The sequence below is a fragment of the Cherax quadricarinatus genome, chromosome 2 (assembly GCF_038502225.1).
Source record: "Cherax quadricarinatus isolate ZL_2023a chromosome 2, ASM3850222v1, whole genome shotgun sequence".
Classification (NCBI taxonomy): domain Eukaryota; kingdom Metazoa; phylum Arthropoda; class Malacostraca; order Decapoda; family Parastacidae; genus Cherax; species Cherax quadricarinatus.
Genome location: NC_091293.1, coordinates 22,881,829 through 22,906,161, shown reverse-complemented (window position 1 = coordinate 22,906,161; position 24,333 = coordinate 22,881,829). Strand labels below are relative to the sequence as shown.

Here is a 24,333-nt window from a genome sequence, read left to right as displayed (position 1 = left end):
GCTTATGAGAGGTACTTACAAAGTAGAAGTGTTATAAGAAGAGTAGAGTATATGGAGAGTAAAAGAAAGGTGAAGAGAGTGGTGAGAGAGTGCAAAAGGAGAGCGGATGATAGAGTGGGAGAGGTACTGTCAAGGAATTTTAATGAAAATAAGAAAATTTTTTGGAGTTAAACAAGTTAAGAAAGCCTAGGGAACAAATGGATTTATCAGTTAAAAACAGAGAAGAGGAGTTAGTAGATGGGGAGATGGAGGTTTTGGGTAGATGGCGAGAATATTTTAAGGAACTTTTAAATGTCAACGAAGAAAGGGAGGCGGTAATTTCATGCACCGGCCAGGGAGGTATATCATTTTTTAGGAGTGAAGAAGAGCAGGATGTGAGTGTGGGGGAGGTGCGTGAGGCATTACGTAGAATGAAAGGGTGTAAAGCAGCTGTAACTGACGGGATCATGACAGAAATGTTAAAAGCAGGGGGAAACATAAGTGGTGGAGTGGTTGGTATTTTTGTTTAATAAATGTATGAAAGAGGGGAAGGTACCTAGGGATTGGTGGAGAGTGTATAGTCCCTTTATATAAAGGGAAGGGGGACAAAAGAGATTGTAAAAATTATAGAGGAATAAGTTTACTGAGTATACCATATATGTGAACAGTATTTAGATAAAGGTAGGGAAGTTTTTATTGCATTTATGGATTTAGAAAAGGCATATGATAGAGTGGATAGGGGAGCAATGTGGCAGATGTTGCAAGTGGATGGAATAGGTGGTAAGTTACTAAATGCTGTAAAGAGTTTTTATGAGGATAGTGAGGCTCAGGTTAGGGTGTGTAGAAGAGAGGGAGACTACTTCCCGGTAAAAGTAGGTCTTAGACAGGGATGTGTAATGTCACCATGGTTGTTTAATACATTTACAGATGGGGTTGTAAAAGAAGTAAATGCTAGGGTGTTCGGGAGAGGGGTGGGATTAAAATATGGGGAATTAAATACAAAATGGGAAGTGACACAGTTACTTTTTGCAGATGATACTGTGCTTATGGGAGATTCTAAAGAAAAATTGCAAAGGTTAGTGGACGAATTTGGGAATGTGTGTAAAGGTAGAAAGTTGAAAGTGAACATAGAAAAGAGTAAGGTGATGAGAGTATCAAATGATTTAGATAAAGAAAAATTGGATATCAAATTGGGGAGGAGTATGGAAGAAGTGAATGCTTTCAGATATTTGGGAGTTGATGTGTCAGCGGATGGATTTATGAAGGATGAGGTTAATCATAGAATTGATGAAGGGAAAAAAGTGAGTGGTGCATTGAGGTATATGTGGAGGCAAAAAATGTTATCTATGGACGCAAAGAAGGGAATGTATGAAAGTATAGTAGTACCAACACTCTTATATGGGTGCGAAGAAGGCGGTTGGAGGCAGTGGAGATGTCCTGTCTAAGAGCAATGTCTGGTGTAAATATTATGCAGAAAATTCGGAGTGTGGAAATTAGGAGAAGGTGTGGAGTTAATAAAAGTATTAGTCAGAGGGCTGAAGAGGGTTTGTTGAGGTGGTTTGGTCATTTAGAGAAAATGGATCAAAGTAGAATGACATGGAGAACATATAAATCTGTAGGGGAAGGAAGGCGGGGTAGGGGTCGTCCTTGAAAAGGTTGGAGGGAGGGGGTAAAGGTGGTGTTGTGGGCAGGGGTTTGGACTTCCAGCAAGCGTGCGTGAGCGTGTTAGATAGAAGTGAATGGAGACAAATGGTATTTGGGACCTGACGATCTGTTGGAGTGTGAGCAGGGTAGTATTTAGTGAAGGGATTCAGGAGTAGCAATAATGTTGAAGGATAAGCTATGGCAGGAAAAGAGGGACTACAAATGCATAAATTCAAGGATTATGTGGAGTAAAATAAAGATTGGATGTGAAAAGTGGGTTATAGTAAGCGTATATGCACCTGGAGAAGAGAGAAGTGTAGAGGAGAGAGAGAGATTCTGGGAAATGTTGAGTGAATGCATGGGGAGTTTTGAATCAAGTGTGAGAGTAATGGTGGTTGGGGATTTCAATGCTAAAGTAGGTAAAAATGTTATGGAGGGAGTAGTAGGTAAATTTGGGGTGCCAGGGGTAAATGTAAATGGGGAGCCTTTAATTGAGCTATGTGTAGAAAGAAATTTGGTAATAAGTAATACATATTTTATGAAAAAGAGGATAAATAAATATACAAGGTATGATGTAGCACGTAATGAAAGTAGTTTGTTAGATTATGTATTGGTGGATAAAAGGTTGATGGGTAGGCTCCAGGATGTACATGTTTATAGAGGGGCAACTGATATATCAGATCATTATTTAGTTGTAGCTACAGTTAGAATAAGAGGTAGATGGGAAAAGAGGAAGGTGGCAACAACAAGTAAGAGGGAGGTGAAAGTGTATAAACTAAGGGAGGAGGAAGTTTGGGCGAGATATAAGCCACTATTGGCAGAAAGGTGGGCTAGTGCAAAGATGAGTAGTGGGGGGGTTGAAGAGGGTTGGAATAGTTTTAAAAATGCAGTATTAGAATGTGGGGCAGAAGTTTGTGGTTATAGGAGGGTGGGGGGCAGGAGGAAAGAGGAGTGATTGGTGGAATGATGAAGTAAAGGGTGTGATAAAAGAGAAAAAGGTAGCTTACGAGAGGTTTTCACAAAACAGAAGTGTTATAAGAAGAGCAGAATATATGGAGAGTAAAAGAAAGGTGAAGAGAGTGGTGAGAGAGTGCAAAAGGAGAGCAGATGAAAGAGTGGGAGAGGCACTGTCAAGAAATTTTAATGAAAATAAGAAAAAATTTTGGAGTGAGTTAAACAAGTTAAGAAAGCCTAGGGAAAGTATGGATTTGTCCGTTAAAAACAGAGTAGGGGAGTTAGTAGATGGGGAGAGGGAGGTATTAGGTAGATGGCGAGAATATTTTGAGGAACTTTTAAATGTTGAGGAAGAAAGGGAGGCTGTAATTTCATGCACTGGCTAGGGAGGTATACCATCTTTTAGGAGTGAAGAAGAGCAGAATGTAAGTGTGGTGGAGGTACGTGAGGCATTACGTAGAATGAAAGGGGGTAAAGCAGCTGGAACTGATGGGATCATGACAGAAATATTAAAAGCAGGGGGGGATATAGTGTTGGAGTGGTTGGTACTTTTGTTTAATAAATGTATGAAAGAGGGGAAGGTACCTAGGGATTGGCAGAGAGCATGTATAGTCCCTTTATATAAAGGGAAAGGGGACAAAAGAGATTGTAAAAATTATAGAGGAATAAGTTTACTGAGTATACCAGGAAAAGTATACGGTAGAGTTATAATTGAAAGAATTAGAGGTAAGACAGAATGTAGAATTGCGGATGAGCAAGGAGGCTTCAGAGTGGGTTGGGGATGTGTAGATCAAGTGTTTACATTGAAGCATATATGTGAACAGTATTTAGATAAAGGTAGGGAAGTTTTTATTGCATTTATGGATTTAGAAAAGGCATATGATAGACTGGATAGAGGAGCAATGTGGCAGATGTTGCAAGTTTATGGAATAGGTGGTAAGTTACTAAATGCTGTAAAGAGCTTTTATGAGGATAGTGAGGCTCAGGTTAGGGTGTGTAGAAGAGAGGGAGAATACTTTCCGGTAAAAGTAGGTCTTAGACAGGGATGTGTAATGTCACCATGGTTGTTTAATATATTTATAGATGGGGTTGTAAAAGAAGTAAATGCTAGGGTGTTCGGGAGAGGGGTGGGATTAAATTATGGGGAATCAAATTCAAAATGGGAATTGACACAGTTACTTTTTGCTGATGATACTGTGCTTATGGGAGATTCTAAAGAAAAATTGCAAAGGTTAGTGGATGAGTTTGAGAATGTGTGTAAAGGTAGAAAGTTGAAAGTGAACATAGAAAAGAGTAAGGTGGTGAGGGTATCAAATGATTTAGATAAAGAAAAATTGGATATCAAATTGGGGAGGAGGAATATGGAAGAAGTGAATGTTTTCAGATACTTGGGAGTTGACGTGTCGGCGGATGGATTTATGAAGGAAGAGGTTAATCATAGAATTGATGAGGGAAAAAAGGTGAGTGGTGCGTTGAGGTATATGTGGAGTCAAAAAACGTTATCTATGGAGGCAAAGAAGGGAATGTATGAAAGTATAGTAGTACCAACACTCTTATATGGATGTGAAGCTTGGGTGGTAAATGCAGCAGCGAGGAGACGGTTGGAGGCAGTGGAGATGTCCTGTCTAAGGGCAATGTGTGGTGTAAATATTATGCAGAAAATTCGGAGTGTGGAAATTAGGAGAAGGTGTGGAGTTAATAAAAGCATTAGTCAGAGGGCAGAAGAGGGGTTGTTGAGGTGGTTTGGTCATTTAGAGAGAATGGATCAAAGTAGAATGACATGGAAAGCATATAAATCTATAGGGGAAGGAAAGAGGGGTAGGGGTCGTCCTCGAAAGGGTTGGAAAGAGGGGGTAAAGGAGGTTTTGTGGGCGAGGGGCTTAGACTTCCAGCAAGCGTGCATGAGCGTGTTAGATAGGAGTGAATGGAGACGAATGATACTTGGGACCTGATGATCTGTTGGAGTGTGAGCAGGGTAATATTTAGTGAAGGGATTCAGGGAAACCGGTTATTTTCTTATAATCGGGCTTGAGTCCTGGAAATGGGAAGTACAATGCCTGCACTTTAAAGGAGGGGTTTGGGATATTGGCAGTTTGGAGGGATATGTTGTGTATCTTTATACATATATGCTTCTAAACTGTTGTATTCTGAGCACCTCTGCAAAAGCAGTGATAATGTGTGAGTGTGGTTTAAGTATTGAATGATGATGAAAGTATTTTCTTTTTGGGGATTTTCTTTCTTTTCTGGGTCACCCTGCCTCGGTGGGAGACGACCAACTTGTTGAAAAAAAAAAAAAAAAAAAAATCAGGGAAACCAGTTATTTTATATAACCAGACTTGAGTCCTGGAAATGGGAAGTACAATGCCTGCACTCTAAAGGATGGGTTTGGGATATTGGCAGTTTGGAGAGATATATTGTGTATTTTTATACGTATATAATTCTAAACTGTTGTATTCTGGGCACCTCTGCAAAAACAGTGATTATGTGTGAGTGAGGTGAAAGTGTTGAATGATGATGATAGTATTTTCTTTCTCTTTGGGTCACCCTGCTTCAGTGGGAGACGGCTGACTTGGAAAAAAAAATAATAAAATAATACAGTGGAAACTCTACTTGAGAGTGCATCCACGTGCGAGTTTTTCCAAATACGAGCAGTCGATGGGTTGATTTTTTGCTTCCATATGCGAGTAAAATTTCCATACGAAAGCAGACCTCCAGGGAGGTTCCTTGATGCTGGCGAGGGGCTCTTGCTCTTGATCTAAGGAACTGTATCTCATTTGTTTGGCTATCTTACTGAAAAACTCACGAAATCGTAATGACACGATTGCAAACAAACCACACCCCGGCCGGGATGGTTTGTTTGCAATCGTGTCATTACAATTTCGTGAGTCATGTTGACGGCAGTGAAGGGACTTGAGCTAGAGTTCGTCACGGCCACGCTAGCTGGAGATTCGTCTGTAAAATCTTGCATTTCTGGTCACAGTGGTGCCTGTGCTAACCTTCCTATGGTGTAGAAATATACCTAGTTGGACGAATCTTATTGTGGCTAGCTGGTCTAGTGGCTAACGCGACGGGCTGGAGTTTTGAGACTATGACTGTGGGTTCAATCCCGGCCGGGGTATGGTTTATCTTACTGAAACTTGGGCAATGTATGAAGGAAAGATGCTGCTTAACATACACCAAAACTGAAAGAAATCAGAGCATAAATAATGGAGTTCAGTTCTCAGCAATTAGCCACTCCTTAGCAGATACTGCTAAGATATGGTTTTTATGGTTGTATTCTCATTTTTCTGGTCTCATTTAATAGAATGGAAGATATAATACAGAAATAGATATGATTTTGATTGCTTTCACGACGAAAAGTACCTTGAAATTGAACTCAACGAGGGAGAAATGCTCATTTGCTTGACTATGTTCAAGAGTAAACAAATGACGTCACTGTCCATTCCAATATGCAGTCATGAATGTGTTGACATTATTTATACAATTATTGCAATAAGGCATAACAGAAAATCTTATATTTTTTGTGTGAATAAAAATTACAGATTATTTATACTGTAATAATAATAATAGTAATAATAATAATAATAATAATAATAATAATAATATGTATAATAATAATAATATGTATAATAATAATAATACATATAATAACAATAATATAATAATAATAGTATAATAATAAAATACAATAATAATAATAATAATAATATGTATAATAATAATACATATATAATAATAATATACTACATAATAATAATTATAATAATAGATGGCTTCAAAAGGCCGTTAATAGATAGTAGTGTTTACCACAACAAAGAGGGAGTGGTTGTGGCTACCTCCACCTGTTACATAATGACATATTTTATTCATTCTAGAGTATGTATCAGGTTTCTATGTTATTTATATTGTTTATTATTTCATATTAGATGAACTGTGATAGATAAATAAGCCGTCGAGTTGATGATAGCGAAATATTCAAGGAGTATTTTGTCATGTCTCCAGACAAACTCTTGTCGGCCACCACCGTTGCCACACAAATGACATATTTTATTCATTCTAGAGTACAGGTACCATCTGACTTATGACCAAGCTTGGTTCCGACCAACAGGTCGTAAGTCAAAATGGACGTAAGTCGAACCTTTCAAAATTGCCGACATACTGGGTAGGGCATATATAACCTACCTACATTGTACATTACATTACAGTACTATCATTATTTCATTCTTTTTGCCATAATTTACTTCTACTGATATATTTTAATTATTTATGTACTGTATATGTATACATGGTAGTGAACTGTATTGTAAATTTTACATCTCATACAGTATCACATGTTACTGTTATCTTTAACCCTTTGAGGATCGAGAGGCCCTCTCCCAAACTCGTTCTCAGGGTTGAAAAATTTTAGGGAAAAAAAAAAAAAATCTGATGAAACGATAGAGAATCTTTTTCCGATCATAATGACCCCAAAAGTATGAAATTTTATGAAAAAACTTATGGAATTATGCTCTTGCGAAGTTAACGGTCTCAAAGTCGCCTACTTTGGGCCCTATTTTCAGCCAATTCCAATGTTGCAATTGAATAAAATCATAGCTATTTCCCTAGAACTCCATTTGTTCTACCGATTGAATACAAGAATCCGCTCATTTCCTGATTTCAACTACCCAATAAAATGGTCAGAAATTGGCAATTTGGGCAATTTCACACAAATTTCAAAAGATGCCAATTTCAAAATAGGGTTCAGAATAAACAAGACAGATATTCATGGCACTAAAACAACATTTTATCTGTTCATTAGTCACATCTTTATTCCCCTCTTACATTACTTTTGCTTTCCATTTTGAATTTTTATTTTCACAGAAAATAGAAAATTTTCTGTTATGTATACTATTGCATCGTTCTAAAAACGGTATAAATGATATCAGTGCACTTCTGAAAGAATATCAGACTCACCAGTTGATGTGTACTGGATGCGTGGCTTGATTTGTTTACTCTTGAATATTGGCAAAAATCGATTATTGCTATTTTGAGCTCAATTTCAAGGTACTTGTCATCATGAAACCAATCAAAATCATCTCTAATTCTGTAATATATCTTCCATTCTATCAAATGAGACCAAGGAAACAAGAATACGATCATAAACACCATACAAAAATTCACTAGAAATTCAATGTTTTCAACCAAAAACACAGCCGAAGTTTTTTTTTTTCTCATTATGCACAGCGTGCTTCAGGATTTTTTTTTATGATGTGCACACTGACCACACAGACCCATTCTTTCATATGTAGGCTTGCCAGCTTTCTTCCACCAGATTTGAAGGCGTTAGAATTTAGGCGTACAAGTACCTGACCAACCCTGGCTGCAATGATGTACTTGTACGTGACCGACCCTGAAAGGGTTAACCCTTTGAGGGTCGACAGGCCCTCTCAGAGACTTGTTCTCAGGGTCGGCCAAATTTAAAAAAAAAAAAAAAAATTATTTTTTATGAAAAAATAGTTTTTTTTTCTAAACATTATAGGATAAACAAAAATTTTTTACCATCAATACTTAATGAGATATGGAGGCATGAAGTTTGCAGAAAATGAGCCACGTATGGCAACAGCGGCGACTGCCGCTCACCCGGTAAACTTTGGTTTACTTGTACATGTTTGAAGGTTTGTTGTTTTTTTAACTATTTTATTTCTTCACATAACTTATGTGGCCTGTGAGACCAAAGTAAGGTGCAGTGTACGTATATACACTCGTTGTATACAACACAATAAACACACAAACATAATTATCAGTATATTTACAAAACTTGTTTACAAAAACAAACAATACAAAATTTTTTTATTACTATTGTTCTATAATATATATACCAATATACAGTCACTGAACATATTCCTAGAAGTTCTGCAGCTTGTGGAACTCTTTGAAACATGGTGTCATACACAATGGTTTTACACTCTCACACATAAAATCAGTGTGTGTGCATTTTTGTGGACTTTTTTTTTATGTGCAAAGACAAAACACCTCGTTTGAGCAGTTTTCTTCAAAGTATTAGCAGGCAGTTGTGTTATGTAGTTATCCTAGGTAAATGGTCGTGTGTCATCATTCCTTCCTTCCTAATTTCCTGCATTCCTTTCCTGCATTCCTTTCCTTCATTCCTTTCCTGCATTCCTTTCCTACCTCTCTTCCTACATTCCTTCATCTGTCCTTCCTTACTTTTTTCCTTCCTTTCACCTCGTCCTTCCTTCCCTTCTTGCTTCTGGTTTCTATAATATATATACACATATATAGTCACTAGATACTTTCATATAACTGCTATTATATTCATTCAGCAAGCTTGTCTTGTGTGCAAGTGTGTGGCTTATAATTGTTTTGAGTCAGGAGCCAGGAGATGTGAGTAAACATGATGATGACACAGTCTTGTGGCTCTCTCTGAGACAGAGAGCTAGACGGATAGACAGGGAGCTTGACAGACAGACAAACAGACGGAAATGTTTGTGTACCAGTAAAAACAAAGGGAGGGGGATGGTCATCTAATCTTTTCTTATCAGCTGCACCCTTGTTTACCCTCATCAAACATCAGCTCTTATCAGATGTTATCTTCCCTTATCTTGTCACTGTCATGGGGTGGACTTTGTTTTTTCTTGTTGCTTCAAGGGAACAAATTTATTACATTATCATCTTCCTCTTCTTCTTCCTCCTCCTCCTCTTCTTCCTCCTCCTCCTCTTCCTCTTCTTCCTTTTCCTCCTCTTCCCCCTACTCTTATTCTTCCTCCTCCTCCTCTTCCTCTTCTTCCTCCTCCTCCTCTTTCCCTTACTCTTCCTCTTCCTCCTACTCTTCCTCTTCTTCCCCTACTCTTCCTCTTCCTCCTCCTCCTCTTCTTCCGCTTCCCCCCTTCCCCCTACTCCTCCTCTTCTTCCTCTTCCCCCTACTCCTCCTCTTCTTCCTCTTCCCCCTACTCCTCCTCTTCTTCCTCCTCCTCCTCTTTCTCCTACTCTTCCTCTTTTTCCTACTCTTCCTCTTCCTCCTACTCTTCCTCTTCCTCCCCCTCTTCCTCCTCCTCCATAGTGTAAATTACCAGGAGTCAGCAGCTGTCAAAATGACATATTGTCTCATTACTCACTCCCCCTACCACCTGTCCAAACAATGGGGTCGGATGCTGCTCCCCCTCCATTCTATCTAATTATCTTTCTCCCTCATTCTATCTCATTCAATCTGTCTCTCTCTTTCTATCTGTCTGTCTATCTCTGTCTCACAGGTACACATAAATACAAGTATACATAGTATAAATTACCTAGGATAACCCAAGAAATCCAGACAAAGTGCTATATTCTGCTTGAAGATGTGAGTAAAAGTGATGATGCAGTCTTGTGGCTCTCTGAGACAGAGAGCTAGATAGACAGATAGACAGGGAGCTTGACAGACAGACAAATAGACAGACAGAAATGTTAGTGTACCAGCAAAAACAAAGGGAGGGCAATGTTCATCTAATCTTTTCTTATCAGCTGCACCCTCCTCCACTCTAGTTTACCCTCATCAAACATCAGCTCTTATCAGATGTTATCTCCCCTTATCTTGTCACTGTCATGGGGTGAACGTTTATTATTACATATTATTATTATTATTATTATTATTATTATTATTATGTATTATTATTATTATGCATTATTATTATGTATTATTATTATGTATTATTATTATTATTATTATTATTATTATTATTATTATGTATTATTATTATTACGTATTATTATTATTATTACGTATTCTTCTTCTTCCTCCTCCTTCTCCTCTTCTTCCTCTTCCTCTTCCTTCTCCTCTTCTTCCTCCTCCTCCTCTTCCTCTTCCATTCTTGGAACAAGTTTGAAGAGCTTGTAGTTCATAATCACTATCACTGTCATCACAAATGCTCACATCTGAGTCTGGGATTTGGGAAAATAGGAGTTTCCTCTTTGATTCTTGTACAACTGAACGTGAACAAGACGGCCCAGCACCAGAGGTGGAAGGCTGTGGGTTGTCTGGGTTTTCCTCACTATTACCCATATTATGGTCATTAGTTTTGGTCAAAACCTCACCAGAACCTTGAAACTCATCTTCACTGTCACTTCCATCTATATTAGAACTGTCACTGGGGAACAAAAGTGTCCCAATTCGCCGAGGAGTGAGGAACTTCTTACCGCCAGGCATGGTGAACATTGTGTACTATGATGGTATTCCCACAATGCACCACTGGATCCCAGATTTTTTTCCTACTGTGCACACCCACCACAGACCCATTCTCTCACATCTAGGCCTATCAGCCTTTTCCAGCGAGATTTGACAGCGCTAGAATTTATGCGTACTAGTATGTCAAAAACCCGTTACGGCATACTAGAACGGCCGAAACCCTCAAAAGGTTAAGTATTGTCGACACAGTGGAATGGGAGAATAGCACTGGTAGTGTCATCCTGCCAGAATGTCCTATAACCTATACCCTAAGTAAAGAGAAACAACTCTGGAACATGTGTAATACGTATCCGGCTGGCTGGCAGGGTGGGTGGGTGATTGGCTGACTGAATGTGGCTGTCCCTCTATCTGTATCTCTCTCTCTCTCACACACAGGTACACATAAGTAAAGTTATCATACATTGTATAAATTACCTAGGATAATCCAAAAAATCCAGACAATGCTATACAGTGGATCTGTGCTCCAGTGCCCTAAATTAATAATAATAATAATAATATAATAATTATTATTATTACAATAATATGTATGTACTACTACTAATAATAATAATAATCACAGAGGCACATTAAATGTGTATAAAACATTAATATAGACATTTTGCTTAATCCATCTATGATTTTTTTTTAAATTATATAATAAACATGCTACGTAACATATAAACACATAAATTAACAAATATGAAATTTTTTCTGGCCGGCTTGACAGAGTGAACAAAAACCATTCATGTCCTGGCTGGTAACAACAACTAGTTTGTTTACAAAACTAACGAACTTTCTACACTCTCATTCTCTCTCTCTCTCATTTATTCATTTAATCTTGTTTACTCACCTCTCACTCTACATTAAGACTACAGATATTTTAAGGCAAGTAATGAGTGAACACGATTATTATATTATAGTTTAATAATATTACAGTGGACCCCCAGTTTACGATCAGCTCCCAATGCGACCAATTATGTAAGTGTATTTATGTAAGTGTGTTTGTATGTGTATGTTTGGGGGTCTGAAATGGACTAATCTAATTCGCAATATTCCTTATGGGAACAAATTCGGTCAGTACTGGCACCTGAACATACTTCTGGAATGAAATAATATCGTAAACTGGGGGTCCACTGTATTATTATTAACCCTCTGACTGTTTCGGTCGTATATGTACGTCTTATGCGCCACTGTTTCGGATGTATTTATACGCGTAAATTCTAGCGGTTTCAAGTCAAGCAGGAGAAAGCTGGTAGGCCTACATGAGAGAGAATGGGTCTGAGTGGTGGGTGTACACCCTGTGAAAAAAATCTGGGACTCAGTGATGCATTGTGGGAATGCCATCTTGGTAGTCCATTTTCACCATGCCTCAGGGTAAGAAGTACCTCACTCCTCGGTGGATTGGAGGTCTTTTGTTCCCAAGTGATAGCTCTAACAGTGATGGAAGTGTCAGTGAAAGTGAATTCCATGGTTTTCAAGCTGGTGTGACCGAAAACAGTGCCCAGGATAATGTAATTAGTGATGAAAACCCAGATGACCCACGACCTTCCACCTCTGGTGCTGGGCCGGTTCGTTCACGTTCACCTGTACTAGGACGAAAGAGGAAACTATTTGCCCATGTATAAAACTCAGATGTGAGCAGTGAAAGTGATAGTGATTTCAAAGCTATTGAAAGCAGTTCTAGTTGCAACAGTGAGGATGAATATTCCCCAGTGAAGCGGCAGTATATACAATGTAGCATGTCGTCTGGTAGTGTGTCATATGCTGTTCCAAGGGGAAGGAGTAAATCTCGGAGCACATCCCATGGCCCTACACCACGACCTGATAGTGAAGATGACGATATTGTTACACTGGGTATGATGCGAGTGAGGCAGCAGGTGGTGGTGGTGGTGATAGTGATGGTGGCTCGAGTCATTTGGCACCAGCAGCAGACCACGCTACTACCAACGCTGCTGACTCTGCACAGCTACAACCAGCCTCACCCAACCCCACACTCCCACAACAACCACAACCACATTTCAATATCCAGAACCCACCAGCAGACCGCATCTGGGATTGGCAGCAAGGAGACGATTTTATTCCCAATCCCCATGACTTTGATGAAACACAAAGTGGAATACGGCCATCGTGTACACTTGGGAACAATGCCACTGAACTAGAATGCTTTCAGTTATTCTTTGATGAACCCCTGATGGACATTATTGTCAGGGAAACCAACACATACTATGAGTACACCATGGCAAATACAATTCTCTCACCCAGATCACAGCTACACCAGTGGAAGGACATAACTGTGGCAGAGATGTACCTGTTCTTTGCCACAATAATGCTTATGCCACATGTGTATAAGCAGTGTCACCACATACTGGGCAACAGAATGCATGATTTCAATCCCAGGTTTTAGTGACATTATAGGTTTACCTGGAGAGAGTTCCGGGGGTCAATGCCCCCACGGCCCGGTCTGTGACCAGGCCCCCTGGTGGATCAGAGCCTGATCAACCAGGCTGTTACTGCTGGCTACACGCAAACCAACGTACGAGCCACAGCCCGGCTGGTCAGGAACCGACTTTAGGTGCTTGTCCAGTGCCAGCTTGAAGACTGCCAGGGGTCTGTTGGTAATCCCCCTTATGTATGCTGGGAGGCAGTTGAACAGTCTCGGGCCCCTGACACTTATTGTATGGTCTCTTAACGTGCTAGTGACACCCCTGCTTTTCACTGGGGGGGATGTTGCATCGTCTGCCAAGTCTTTTGCTTTCGTAGTTAGTGATTTTCGTGTGCAAGTTCGGTACTAGTCCCTCTAGGATTTTCCAGGTGTATATAATCATGTATCTCTCCCACCTGCATTTCAGGGAATACAGGTTTAGGAACCTCAAGCGCTCCCAGTAATTGAGGTGTTTTATCTCCGTTATGCTCGCCGTGAAGGTTCTCTGTACATTTTCTAGGTCAGCAATTTCACCTGCCTTGAAAGGTGCTGTTAGTGTGCAGCAATATTCCAGCCTAGATAGAACAAGTGACCTGAAGAGTGTCATCATGGGCTTGGCCTCCCTAGTTTTGAAGGTTCTCATTATCCATCCTGTGAATCGTTTTTTGATACTGTTACGTATGTTACACTTTTCAGACAAAACAAGGCCTGACAGAAGCAACAGGTTATATAAGATCAGAAATGTGTTTATGTACCTGAAACAAAAGTATTGGATGTATTTTTATCCATTCAGGAAGCTTGTTATTGACAAGTCTTTGATTTTATTCAAAGGAACACTCTCATTCAAGCAGTACATACCAAGCAAGAGGAAACACTTTATACCAAAGTTATTTGTACTGTGTGATTGCAAAAGTGGTCTTGTTTTGGATATCTTTGTGTACACTGGCAGTAATACATTGAGAGATACCAGGAAGTTATTGGGTATCTCTGGTGATGTGGTTCGAACAATGATTGAACCATATCTTGGTAAGGGGCATATATTATATACTGATAACTGGTACACAAGCCCCATACTCGGTGATTTCTTGCGAATGAACATGACAGACTTGTGTGGCACAGTGCGTGTTAATCGTAAGCATATGGCAAGGTTCGAGGCTGGCACTCGCAGAGGTGAGGTGCAGGCCTTTGCTGCCAATGACATCATGGCATTTCGGTGGCATGACAAATGTGATGTCACATTGTTGACATCAGTTCACCAAAATGAAATGGCACACACTGGCAGGCACAATAGAGACCAATGAACCCATTCTAAAACCTGCAGCTGTCATGGACTACAACCTCAATATGCGCTTAGTGGACAAATGTGACATGCAGATTGGGTTTGCTGATTGTGTATGCAAGAGTTATATGTGGTATATAAAACTTTTTTTCCATCTTCTTGATATTTCCATGCTAAATGCTTATAACATATACAAGTTGAGGACCAACAACAAACCAAAATATGGTGAATTTTGTTTGTCAGACATAAGACAAATAATCGTCAAGTACCAAGGAGCAACACCTGCAATAGACCAGCGCCCACGAAATTAACTACACATGCCATCTCGTTTGAGGCCTGGTGATCACTACCCCATACAACTGCCTTCAACTGCTTTCAAGAAAAGTGCTCAGAAGAGGTGTTTTGTATGTGGACATACCACAAAATGCCCACAAACACGCAGACACACTCGTTTTATGTGTGAGGAGTGTCAAGTACCACTCTGCATATAACTATGTTTCAAAGAGTTCCATAAGCTGCAGCAGTTCTAGGAAAGTGTTCAGTGACTGTACATATGTATATATACGTATTATGGAACAATAGTAATAAACAATGTTTTGTATTGTTTGTGTAAACAAGTTTTATACACAATCTAATAGTGATAATGTTTGTTCAGTTACTGTGTTGTAAACAATGAGTGTATATTTGAACAATGCACCATACTTTGGTCTCACAGGCCACATAAGTTACTTAGAAAAGAAAAATATTGGAAAATACAAGAAACCATCGAACTGCACATACATGTACACGTTTATATATACACAATCGTCTGAGTCTTCTTTGATTTTATCTTAATAGTTCTTGTTCTTAATGCTTTTCCTTTTATATCCATGGGGAAGTGGAATAAGAATCTTTCCTCTCTAAGCCATGCGTGTTGTAAAAGTCAACTAAAATGCCGTGAAAAATGGGCTAGTAACCCCTTTTCCTGTACAGCCTACTAAAAAGAAAAAGAAGAAAACCATCAAAGTGGAATGTTTGAATGTGTGTGGATGTTGTGCAAATGATAAGAAAGAGATGATTGTGGATGTTACAAATGAGAAGAAACTGGATGTCCTGGCTTTAAGTGAAACAAAGCGAAAGGGGGTGGCAGAGTTTCAGTGGGAAGAATTACATGGGATTAAGTCAGGGGTTTCAAATAGAGCTAGAGCTAAAGAAGTAGCAATAATGTTGAAGGATAAGTTATGGCAGGAAAAGGGGGAATATAAATGTATTAATTCAAGGATTATGTGGAGTAAAATAAAGGTTGGATGTTACAGTAAGCATTTATGCACCTGGAGAAGAGGGAAGTGTAGAGGAGAGAGAGAGATTTTGGGAAATGTTGAGTGAATGTGTGGGGAGTTTTGAACCAAGTGTGAGAGTACTTGTGGTTGGAGATTTCAATGCTAAAGTGGGTAAAAATGTTGCGGAGGGAGTAGGAGGTAAATTTGGGATGCCAGGGGTAAATGAAAATGGGAAGCCTTTAATTGAGCTATGTGTAGAAACAGTAAAAAGTAATACATATTTTATGAAAAAGAGGATAAATAAGTATACAAGGTATGATATAGCACGTAATGAAAGTACACCTACCATCCGACTTATGACCGAGTTCGGTTCCGAGAAACTGGTTTTAAGTCGAAATGGTCGTAAGTCGAACTTTACTACCGAATATCAACAAAACATTTTTGTAATGACTATTTTATTGTTTTATTTTGGTATTTCATGTTTTACTTTACTTTTTATGCTGTTAGTACTGTATTTTATACTGTAAGGTTTAGGATAAACACTGTGTACAACACAAATAGTTGTTTATTTCCCAGAAATTTGGCATAAAAAACACGGTCCTAAGTCGAGTGGTCGTAAGTCGAGCAGGTCGTAAGTCGGATGGTAGGTGTAAATTTATTAGATTATGTATTGGTGGATAAAACGTTGATGGGTAGGCTTCAGGATGTACATGATTATAGAGGGGCAACTGATATATTGGATCATTATTTAGTTGTAGCTACAGTTAGAGTAAGAGGTAGATGGGAAAAGAGGAAAACTGAAACAGGGTGAGATACAAGCAACTATTGGTAGAAAGGTGGGCTAGTGTAAGTATGAGTAGTGGAGGAGAGGTTGAAGAGGGTTGGAATAGTTTTAAAAATGCAGTATTAGAATGTGGGGCAGAAGTTTGTGGCTATAGGAGGGTGGGTGCAGGAGGAAAGAAGAGTGATTGGTGGAATAATGAAGTAAAAGGTGTGATAAAAGAGAAAAAGTTAGCTTATAAGAGGTTTTTACAAAGCAGAAGTGTTATAAGAAAAGCAGAGTATGTGGAGAGTAAAAGAAAGGTGAAGACAGTGGTGAGAGAATGCAAAAGGAGAGCAGATGATAGAGTGGGAGAGGCACTGTCAAGAAATTTTGATGAAAACAAGAAAAATTTTTTGGAGATAAACAAGTTAAGAAAGCCTAGGGAATGAATGGACTTGTCAGTTAATTGCTACACTCTTAATGCTACACTTTGCCACTGCTGCTTCATGTCTGCCACTGCTACCTCATGATGTCTGCCACTGCTGCTTCATGGTGTCTGCCACTGCTGCTTCATGTTGCCTGCCACTGCTGCTTCATGGTGTCTGCCACTGCTAAATCACGTTGTCTGTCAATACTGCTTCATGATGTCTGCCACTGCTGCTTCATGATGTCTGGCACTGCTGCTTCATGTTGTCTGCCGATGCTACCTCATGATGTCTGTTCTCACTTTTGCTAGCATGTTGAAGAGCTTTTCAATATGTGAAGGTTGAGGGGCAGTGCTAATCGGACAAGCATTGGACAATGACGTCATTTGTTTACTCTTGAGCATCGCCAAAGAATCGAACATTTCTGCTACTTTTGAGCTCAATTTCAATGTACTTTTCTTCGTGAAATCAATCAAAATCATATCTATTTCTGTAGTATATCTTCCATTCTATCAAATGAGACCAAAAAAACGAGAATACATACAACCATTAAAACTATACGAAAATATACCACTAAGGGGTAGCTAATGGCTGAGAAGTGAACTCCTTTATTTATGGTCTGATTTCTTTCATTTTTGGTGTACACTAAGGATCATCTTTCCATCATACATTGCCCAAGTTTCAGTAAGATAGTCCAACAAACAACTGAGATCCAATTCCCTAGAACAAGACCAAGAGCCCCTCACTAGCGTCAAGGAACCTCCCTCGAGGCCCGCTCGCATCTGGAAATTTTGCTTGTATCTGGAAGCAAAAAATCGGCCGAGCAAATGCTCGTATCTGGAAAAACTCACACGTGGATGCACTCATAAGTAGAGGTTCCACTATATATGGAATAGGTAGTAAGTTACTAAATGCTGTAAAGAGTTTCTATGAGGATAGTGAGGCTCAGGTTAGGGTGTGTAGAAAAAAGGAAGATTACTTCATGGTAAAAGTAGGTTTTAGACAGGGATGTGTAATGTCACCATGGTTGTTTAATATATTTATAGATGGGGTTGTAAAAGAAGTAAATGCTAGAGTGTTGGGGAGAGGGGTGGGATTAAATTATGGGGAATCAAATACAAAATGGGAGTTGATACTATCATTTAGAGAGAATGGATCAAAGTAGAATGATATGGAGAGCATATAAATCTGTAGGGGAAGGAAAGCGGGGTAGGGGTCATCCTCGAAATGGTTGGAGGGAGGGGGGTAAAGGAGGTTTTGTGGGCAAGGGGCTTGGACTTCCAGCAAGCGTGCATGAGCGTGTTAGATAGGAGTGAATGGAGATGAATGGTTTTTGGGACCTGACGAGCTGTTGGAGTGCAAGCAGGGTAATACTTAGTGAAGGGATTCAGGGAAACCGGTTACTTTTATATAGCCGGACTTGAGTCCTGGAAATGGGAAGTACAATGCCTGCACTCTAAAGGAGGGGTTCAGAATATTGGCAGTTTGAAGGGATATGTTGTGTATCTTTATACGTATATGCTTCTAAACTGTTGTATTCTGGGCACCTCTGCAAAAACAGTGATTATGTGTGAGTGAGGTGAAAGTGTTGAATGATGATATAAGTATTTACTTTTTGGGGGTTTTCTTTCTTTTTGGGTCACCCTGCCTCAGTGGGAGATGACCAACTTGTTAAAAAAAAAAATAATCTAACAAACTATTTTCATTATGTGCTATATCATACTTTGTATACTTATTTATCCTCTTTTTCATAAAATATGTATTATTACCAAACCTTTTTCTACACATAGCTTAATTAGAGGCTCCCCATTTTCATTTACCCCTGGCACCCCAAATTTACCTACTACTCCCTCCACAACATTTTTACCCACTTAAGCATTGAGAACCCCAACCACAAGTACTCTCTCACTTGGCTCAAAACTCCCCACGCACTCACTCAACATTTCCCAAAATCTCTCTCCTCTACGCTTCTCTCTTCTTCAGGTGCATAAACAGTTACTAGAACCCACTTTTAACATCCAACTTGTATTTTACTCCACATAATCCTTCAATTTATACATTTATATTCCCTCGTTTCCTGCCATAACTTATTTTTCAACATTATTGCTACTACTCTAGCTCTAACTATCTGAAACCCATGACCTAATCCCATTTATTTCTCCCCATTGAAACTCTCCTACCCCCTTCAGCTTTGTTTCACTTAAAGCCAGAAAATCCAACTTCTCATTCATAACATCCACAATCATCTCTCTCTTATCATTCGCACAACATCCATGCACATTCAAACATCCCACTTCGACTGTTTTCTCCTTATTCTTTTTAGTAATGATTTCCACAATAAATTATATTACAAGAGGGCCCCCACTTTACAATGCTTTACTTTTCAGCACTTCACTAATACAGCAGTTGTTAACTATGCCCATTCTTCATTTATTCAGGCTACCTATATTAAATATATTCACTACCCATTAGAATATTTTAAGGTAAGTAATGTGCATACTGTATATGCATTTTCTTTTAGGCCTGGCTCTCTCACTCAATAACATATGACATGTAAACCTGTTATCAGGCTTATACACATTTGAAAGTGAAAAAAGCCATGTTCCACTTTATAGCTGTAGCCCTGAACCTAACCTGTGCATAAGCAGGGCCCTACTATACATTTATATGAAACAAACGTATATGAAGCAGATATGGGAATAAGAACACTTAGATTATAGCATATTAAGATCATTTTGGGTTCATTTACAGGTAATACTGCATTGTACCCTCATTTATTCTTAGCATGTTTAGTAGTCCATCACTACAGCAGGATAAGTACAGGTGGCCCTCCACATCTGCGAGGGTTGGCGGTCAAGAACCTCGTGAATGTTTGGTGCACAAATATATAGTAGGGAAATATAATAGCATTTACTTAGCCTAACAATACCGCTTCCTTAACCTACTGAACCATGAACAATTATAAAACACATGAAAACGTCATAAAATGCATACATGTATTGTATATACATACATGTTATGGTTTAACCCTTTGAGGGTTTTGGTCGTACTAGTACGTCTTACTCGTAGGGGTTTTTGACGTACTAGTACGCATAAATTCTAGCGGCCTCAAATCTCGCAGGAAAAGGCTGATAAGCCTAGATGTGAGAGAATGGGTCTGTGTGGTGGGTGTGCGCAGTAGGAAAAAAATCTGGGACCCAGTGGTGCATTGTGGGAATGCCATCATAGTACACAATTTCCACCGTGCCCTGCGGTAAGAAGTTCCTCACTCCTCGGCGAATTGGGACACTTTTGTTCCCCAGTGACAGTTCTAATACAGATGGAAGTGACAGTGAAGATGAGTTTCAAGGTTCTGGTGAGGTTTTGACTGAAACTAATGACCATAATATGGGTAATAGTGAGGAAAACCCAGACAACCCACAGCCTTCCACCTCTGGTGCTGGGCCGTCGTTCAGTTGTACCAGAATCAAAGAGGAAACTCCTATTTTCCAAAATCCCAGACTCAGATGTGAGCATTGGTGATGATAATGATAGTGATTATGAACTACAAGCTCTTCAAACTTGTTCCAAGAATGGAGGAGGAGGAGGAGGCAGAGGAGGAGGAGGCAGAGGAGGAGGAGGCAAGAGGAGGAGGAGGCAGAGGAAGAAGAAGAAGAAGAGGAGGAGGAGGAGGAGGAGGAGGAAGAAGAGGAGGAGGAGGAGGAGGAGGAGGAAGAGGAGGAGGAGGAGGAGGAGGAGGAAGAAGAAGAATACGTAATGATAACAATAATACATAATAATAATAATACATAATAATAATAATATGTAATAATAAATGTTCACCCATGACAGTAACAAGATAAGGGGAGATAACATCTGATAAGTGCTGACGTTTGATGAGGGTAAATGAGGGTAGAGCTGATGCCAAAAGATGAGATGAACATCGCCCTCCCTTTGTTTTTGCTGGTATACTAACATTTCTGTCTGTCTATTTGCCTGTCTGTCAAGCTCCCTGTCTATCCATCTAGCTCTCTGTCTCAGAGAGCCACAAGACTGCGTCATCACTTTTACTCACATCTTCAAGCAGAGTATAGCACTTTGTCTGGGTTTCTTGGGTTATCCTAGGTAATTTATACTATGTATACTTGTATTTATGTGTACCTGTGAGACAGAGATAGACAGACAGATAGAATGAGGGAGAAAGATAATTAGATAGAATGGAGGAGGGGAAGCAGCATCCGACCCCATTGTTTTGACAGGCCGGAGGGGGAAAGAGTAATGAGCCAATATGTCACTTTGACAGCTGCTGACTCCTTGTAATTTACACTATGGACGAGGAGGACAAGGAGAAGGAGGAAGAGTAGGGGAAAGAGGAAGAAGAGGAGGAGGAGGGTGGAACACTAGTACACTGGTACTGGTACACTAACATTTCTGTCTGTCTATTTGTCTGTCTGTCAAGCTCCCTGTCTATCTGTCTATCCGTCTAGCTCTCTGTCTCAGAGAGCCACAAGACTGTGTCATCACTTTTACTCACATCTTCAAGCAGAGTATAGCACTTTGTCTGGATTTCTTGGGTTATCCTAGGTAATTTATACTATGTATACTTGTATTTATGTGTACCTGTGAGACAGAGATAGACAGACAGATAGAAAGAGAGAGAGATTGAAAGAGATAGAATGAGGGAGAAAGATAAAACACCATTGTGTATGACACCATGTTTCAGAGTTCCACAAGCTGCAGAACTTCTAGGAATATGTTCAGTGACTGTATATTGGTATATATATTATAGAACAATAATAATAAACAATGTTTTGTATTGTTTGTTTTTGTAAACAAGTTTTGTAAACAATATATTGATAATTATGTTTGTGTGCTTATTGTGTTGTATACAACGAGTGTATATATGTACATTGCACCTTACTTTGGTCTCATAGGCCACATAAGTTATGTGAAAAAATAAAATAGTGAAAAAAACAACAAACCTTCAAATACAAGTAAATCAAAGTTTACCGGGTGAGCGGCAGTCGCCGCTGTTGCCATACGCGGCTCATTTTCTGCAAACTTCATGCATCCATATCTCCGTAAGTATTGATGGTAAATTTTTTTTGTTTATCCTATAATGTTTAGAAAAAAAAACTCTATTTTTTCATAAGAAAAAATAATTTTTTTTTTTTTGAAATTTGGCCGACCCTGAGAACGAGTTTCGGAGAGGGCCTGTCGACCCTCAAAGGGTTAATAACAAGTAATAAACAAACAAAACACTCACCATTCGTAAGGTTAGGCAGATGAACTCTGATGACTTGTGGTGATGATGACATTGACAATGACAATGATGATGGTGATGATAGTTAACCATGCAGTTACTGATGACAGTTGAATGGAGGTGATTATATAGAGTGTAACTGCATGGCATGATGAGTCTAGTGTGGATTCTAATTCTTCACTGCCAGAGTCACTGCTGATAATAGGCGGTGGATCATCGACATCGCTTGAATCAGGGTTAGCAACGGGAGTACAGCAGGCTTCCTTGTGAAGAACATTGTGATGGGCAACTGAGACTTTTTCCTCTTCATATCTACAAAACAGTTTTTTGTAGGGAATTATGCTCCCATCAATGTCGTTCATCACCTTCAAAGCCCTCAACATTGATGGGTCTATGTTGTAAAAAAATTGTTTGAGCTGTGCTGTCATTCTCATTGCTTGCCCTAGTTTTTCAAGGGTGAGGGCTTGAGGTTGATTGACCTCAGCAACACTCTCTTCTTAATCCTCACTCTCTGCCTGTACAATCTCCAACAACTCTTCATCATTTAGGCCCAGCACATGTTCTTCAACCAGTTCTCTCGCCTCACCCTCCTGCATGTCCTCGAACCCTTCATCACCAACTAGCCTTGTTAACTCCACAGTCTTCCTCACGGCTTTGTTAACCTCGTCCTGAGGACCAAATCCAACAAAATCACACTGGACAATGACAGTGAGTGGTGGACTGGCTGCCAGTTGAGGGGGTAAGGAGAAGGGTAGTAGGGACGTGGTGGGAAGCATAAATATGATTGGGCGGCTGGGCATTAGTGAATGTTTGAGGCTTGCGAAAGTGGAACTCATGAATGTGGAGGGCCACCTGTATGTCCATATCAAGACAAATGCCCACATACAGGTTTTATTGGGCATTTGTCCATATCAGGTAGTCAACCGATTAAGCAGACTACATCCGTTTAATTGAAATGCTCAATATGATGGAATTTATGGTAAACTGGACAAACCCTTTCCCCTATTATTCTGTCTTATTGGACCTTTGCTGTATTGTCTTTCAAAACCAGATTTGAAAAAAAAAAAATAATTTAATTAATGTTTGTCAGTAACTAATTTTGCAAGCAAAATTCATTACAAATTTGGGCAATATTCTTAACACAAACTACATGTACTTACAATTTTTCTTTCATTGTTTCCGTATCAGAAATAAAATTCAGCCAAGGAGCTAATGGGTCAATCATTGTAGATAACTTTTCCACATCAGTTGCCATGTGTATCAATAAACGATCCTTGTGAGTTATCATATTTCGGACCTAAAATTAAAAAAAATAAATAAATAAAAAACGTGAGTAATCTTGCACAAAATGTATAAACTAGTAATATGCTCTCAGTAAAGTAAATTATACTTTTTAGGGCCTAATGTAAAACTGTGCAGCATATGACATGATGGGGAAATGATCTGTGCAAAAACATTAGGGTTAAAGCATTTCAGTGCCTCCTCTCTCATAACAAAAACAAAAATATTCAAAGTACAATGCTACTTAACATGGATCAAATATTAATATAATCTTTCACAAATTAATATAAAACTGCATATTGTATAATCTTACATCAATGAACAATTTCATCTCAGTTTTTCAGTTACAAACTAGTAGGTATATGGTACACACAGCATATAAAAAAAATATTCCTACCAACCTGCTCTAATTCCTCGAGGACTTGAGTTTCTTCAGTATTTAATCTATTGAGTAGAGAGTTGAGGAACTTCTCTTGCCGGAGAATATTCTGCTGATTCTGGTTGGAATCTGTCAAAAGTGATTTCTCTAAATTTACATAACGCAGTTGTTGGGGTAAAAATTCTGGTGACAACAGCTGCATGAGTATAGATGATGATTAATATCCAAAGTAAGCAGGCTGCATTATATATATCTGAACCTTTATATTCAGTGTATTAATAAATGATCCTTGTGAGTGATCATATTTCAAACCTATATAAAAAAAAAAAAAAAAAAAAAAATTGAGTAATAAGTGTATAAACTAGTAATATGCTCTCAGTAAAGTAAATTATACTTTTTAGGGCCTAATGTAAAACTGTGCAGCATATGACATGATGGGGAAATGATCTGTGCAAAAAATTGGGGTTAAAGCATTTCAGTGCCTCCTCTCTCATGACAATCACAAAAATATT

The 24,333-nt window shown here is 39.1% G+C and overlaps 1 protein-coding gene across 2 annotated transcripts in view; it reads right to left on the bottom strand.

The window, feature by feature from the left end:
* The window catches only part of LOC128693597 (uncharacterized protein C05D11.1), a gene marked incomplete at its 5' end in the record, with an annotated part of 48,210 nt that extends 24,260 nt beyond the window's left edge, over nucleotides 1–23,950 (bottom strand). For both annotated transcript variants that reach the window (XM_070087653.1, XM_070087661.1), the window contains 2 exon segments: nucleotides 23,322–23,458; nucleotides 23,844–23,950. In XM_070087653.1, the coding sequence (XP_069943754.1) occupies nucleotides 23,322–23,458; nucleotides 23,844–23,950 (244 nt within the window).
* Nucleotides 23,951–24,333: the final 383 nt, after the last annotated feature.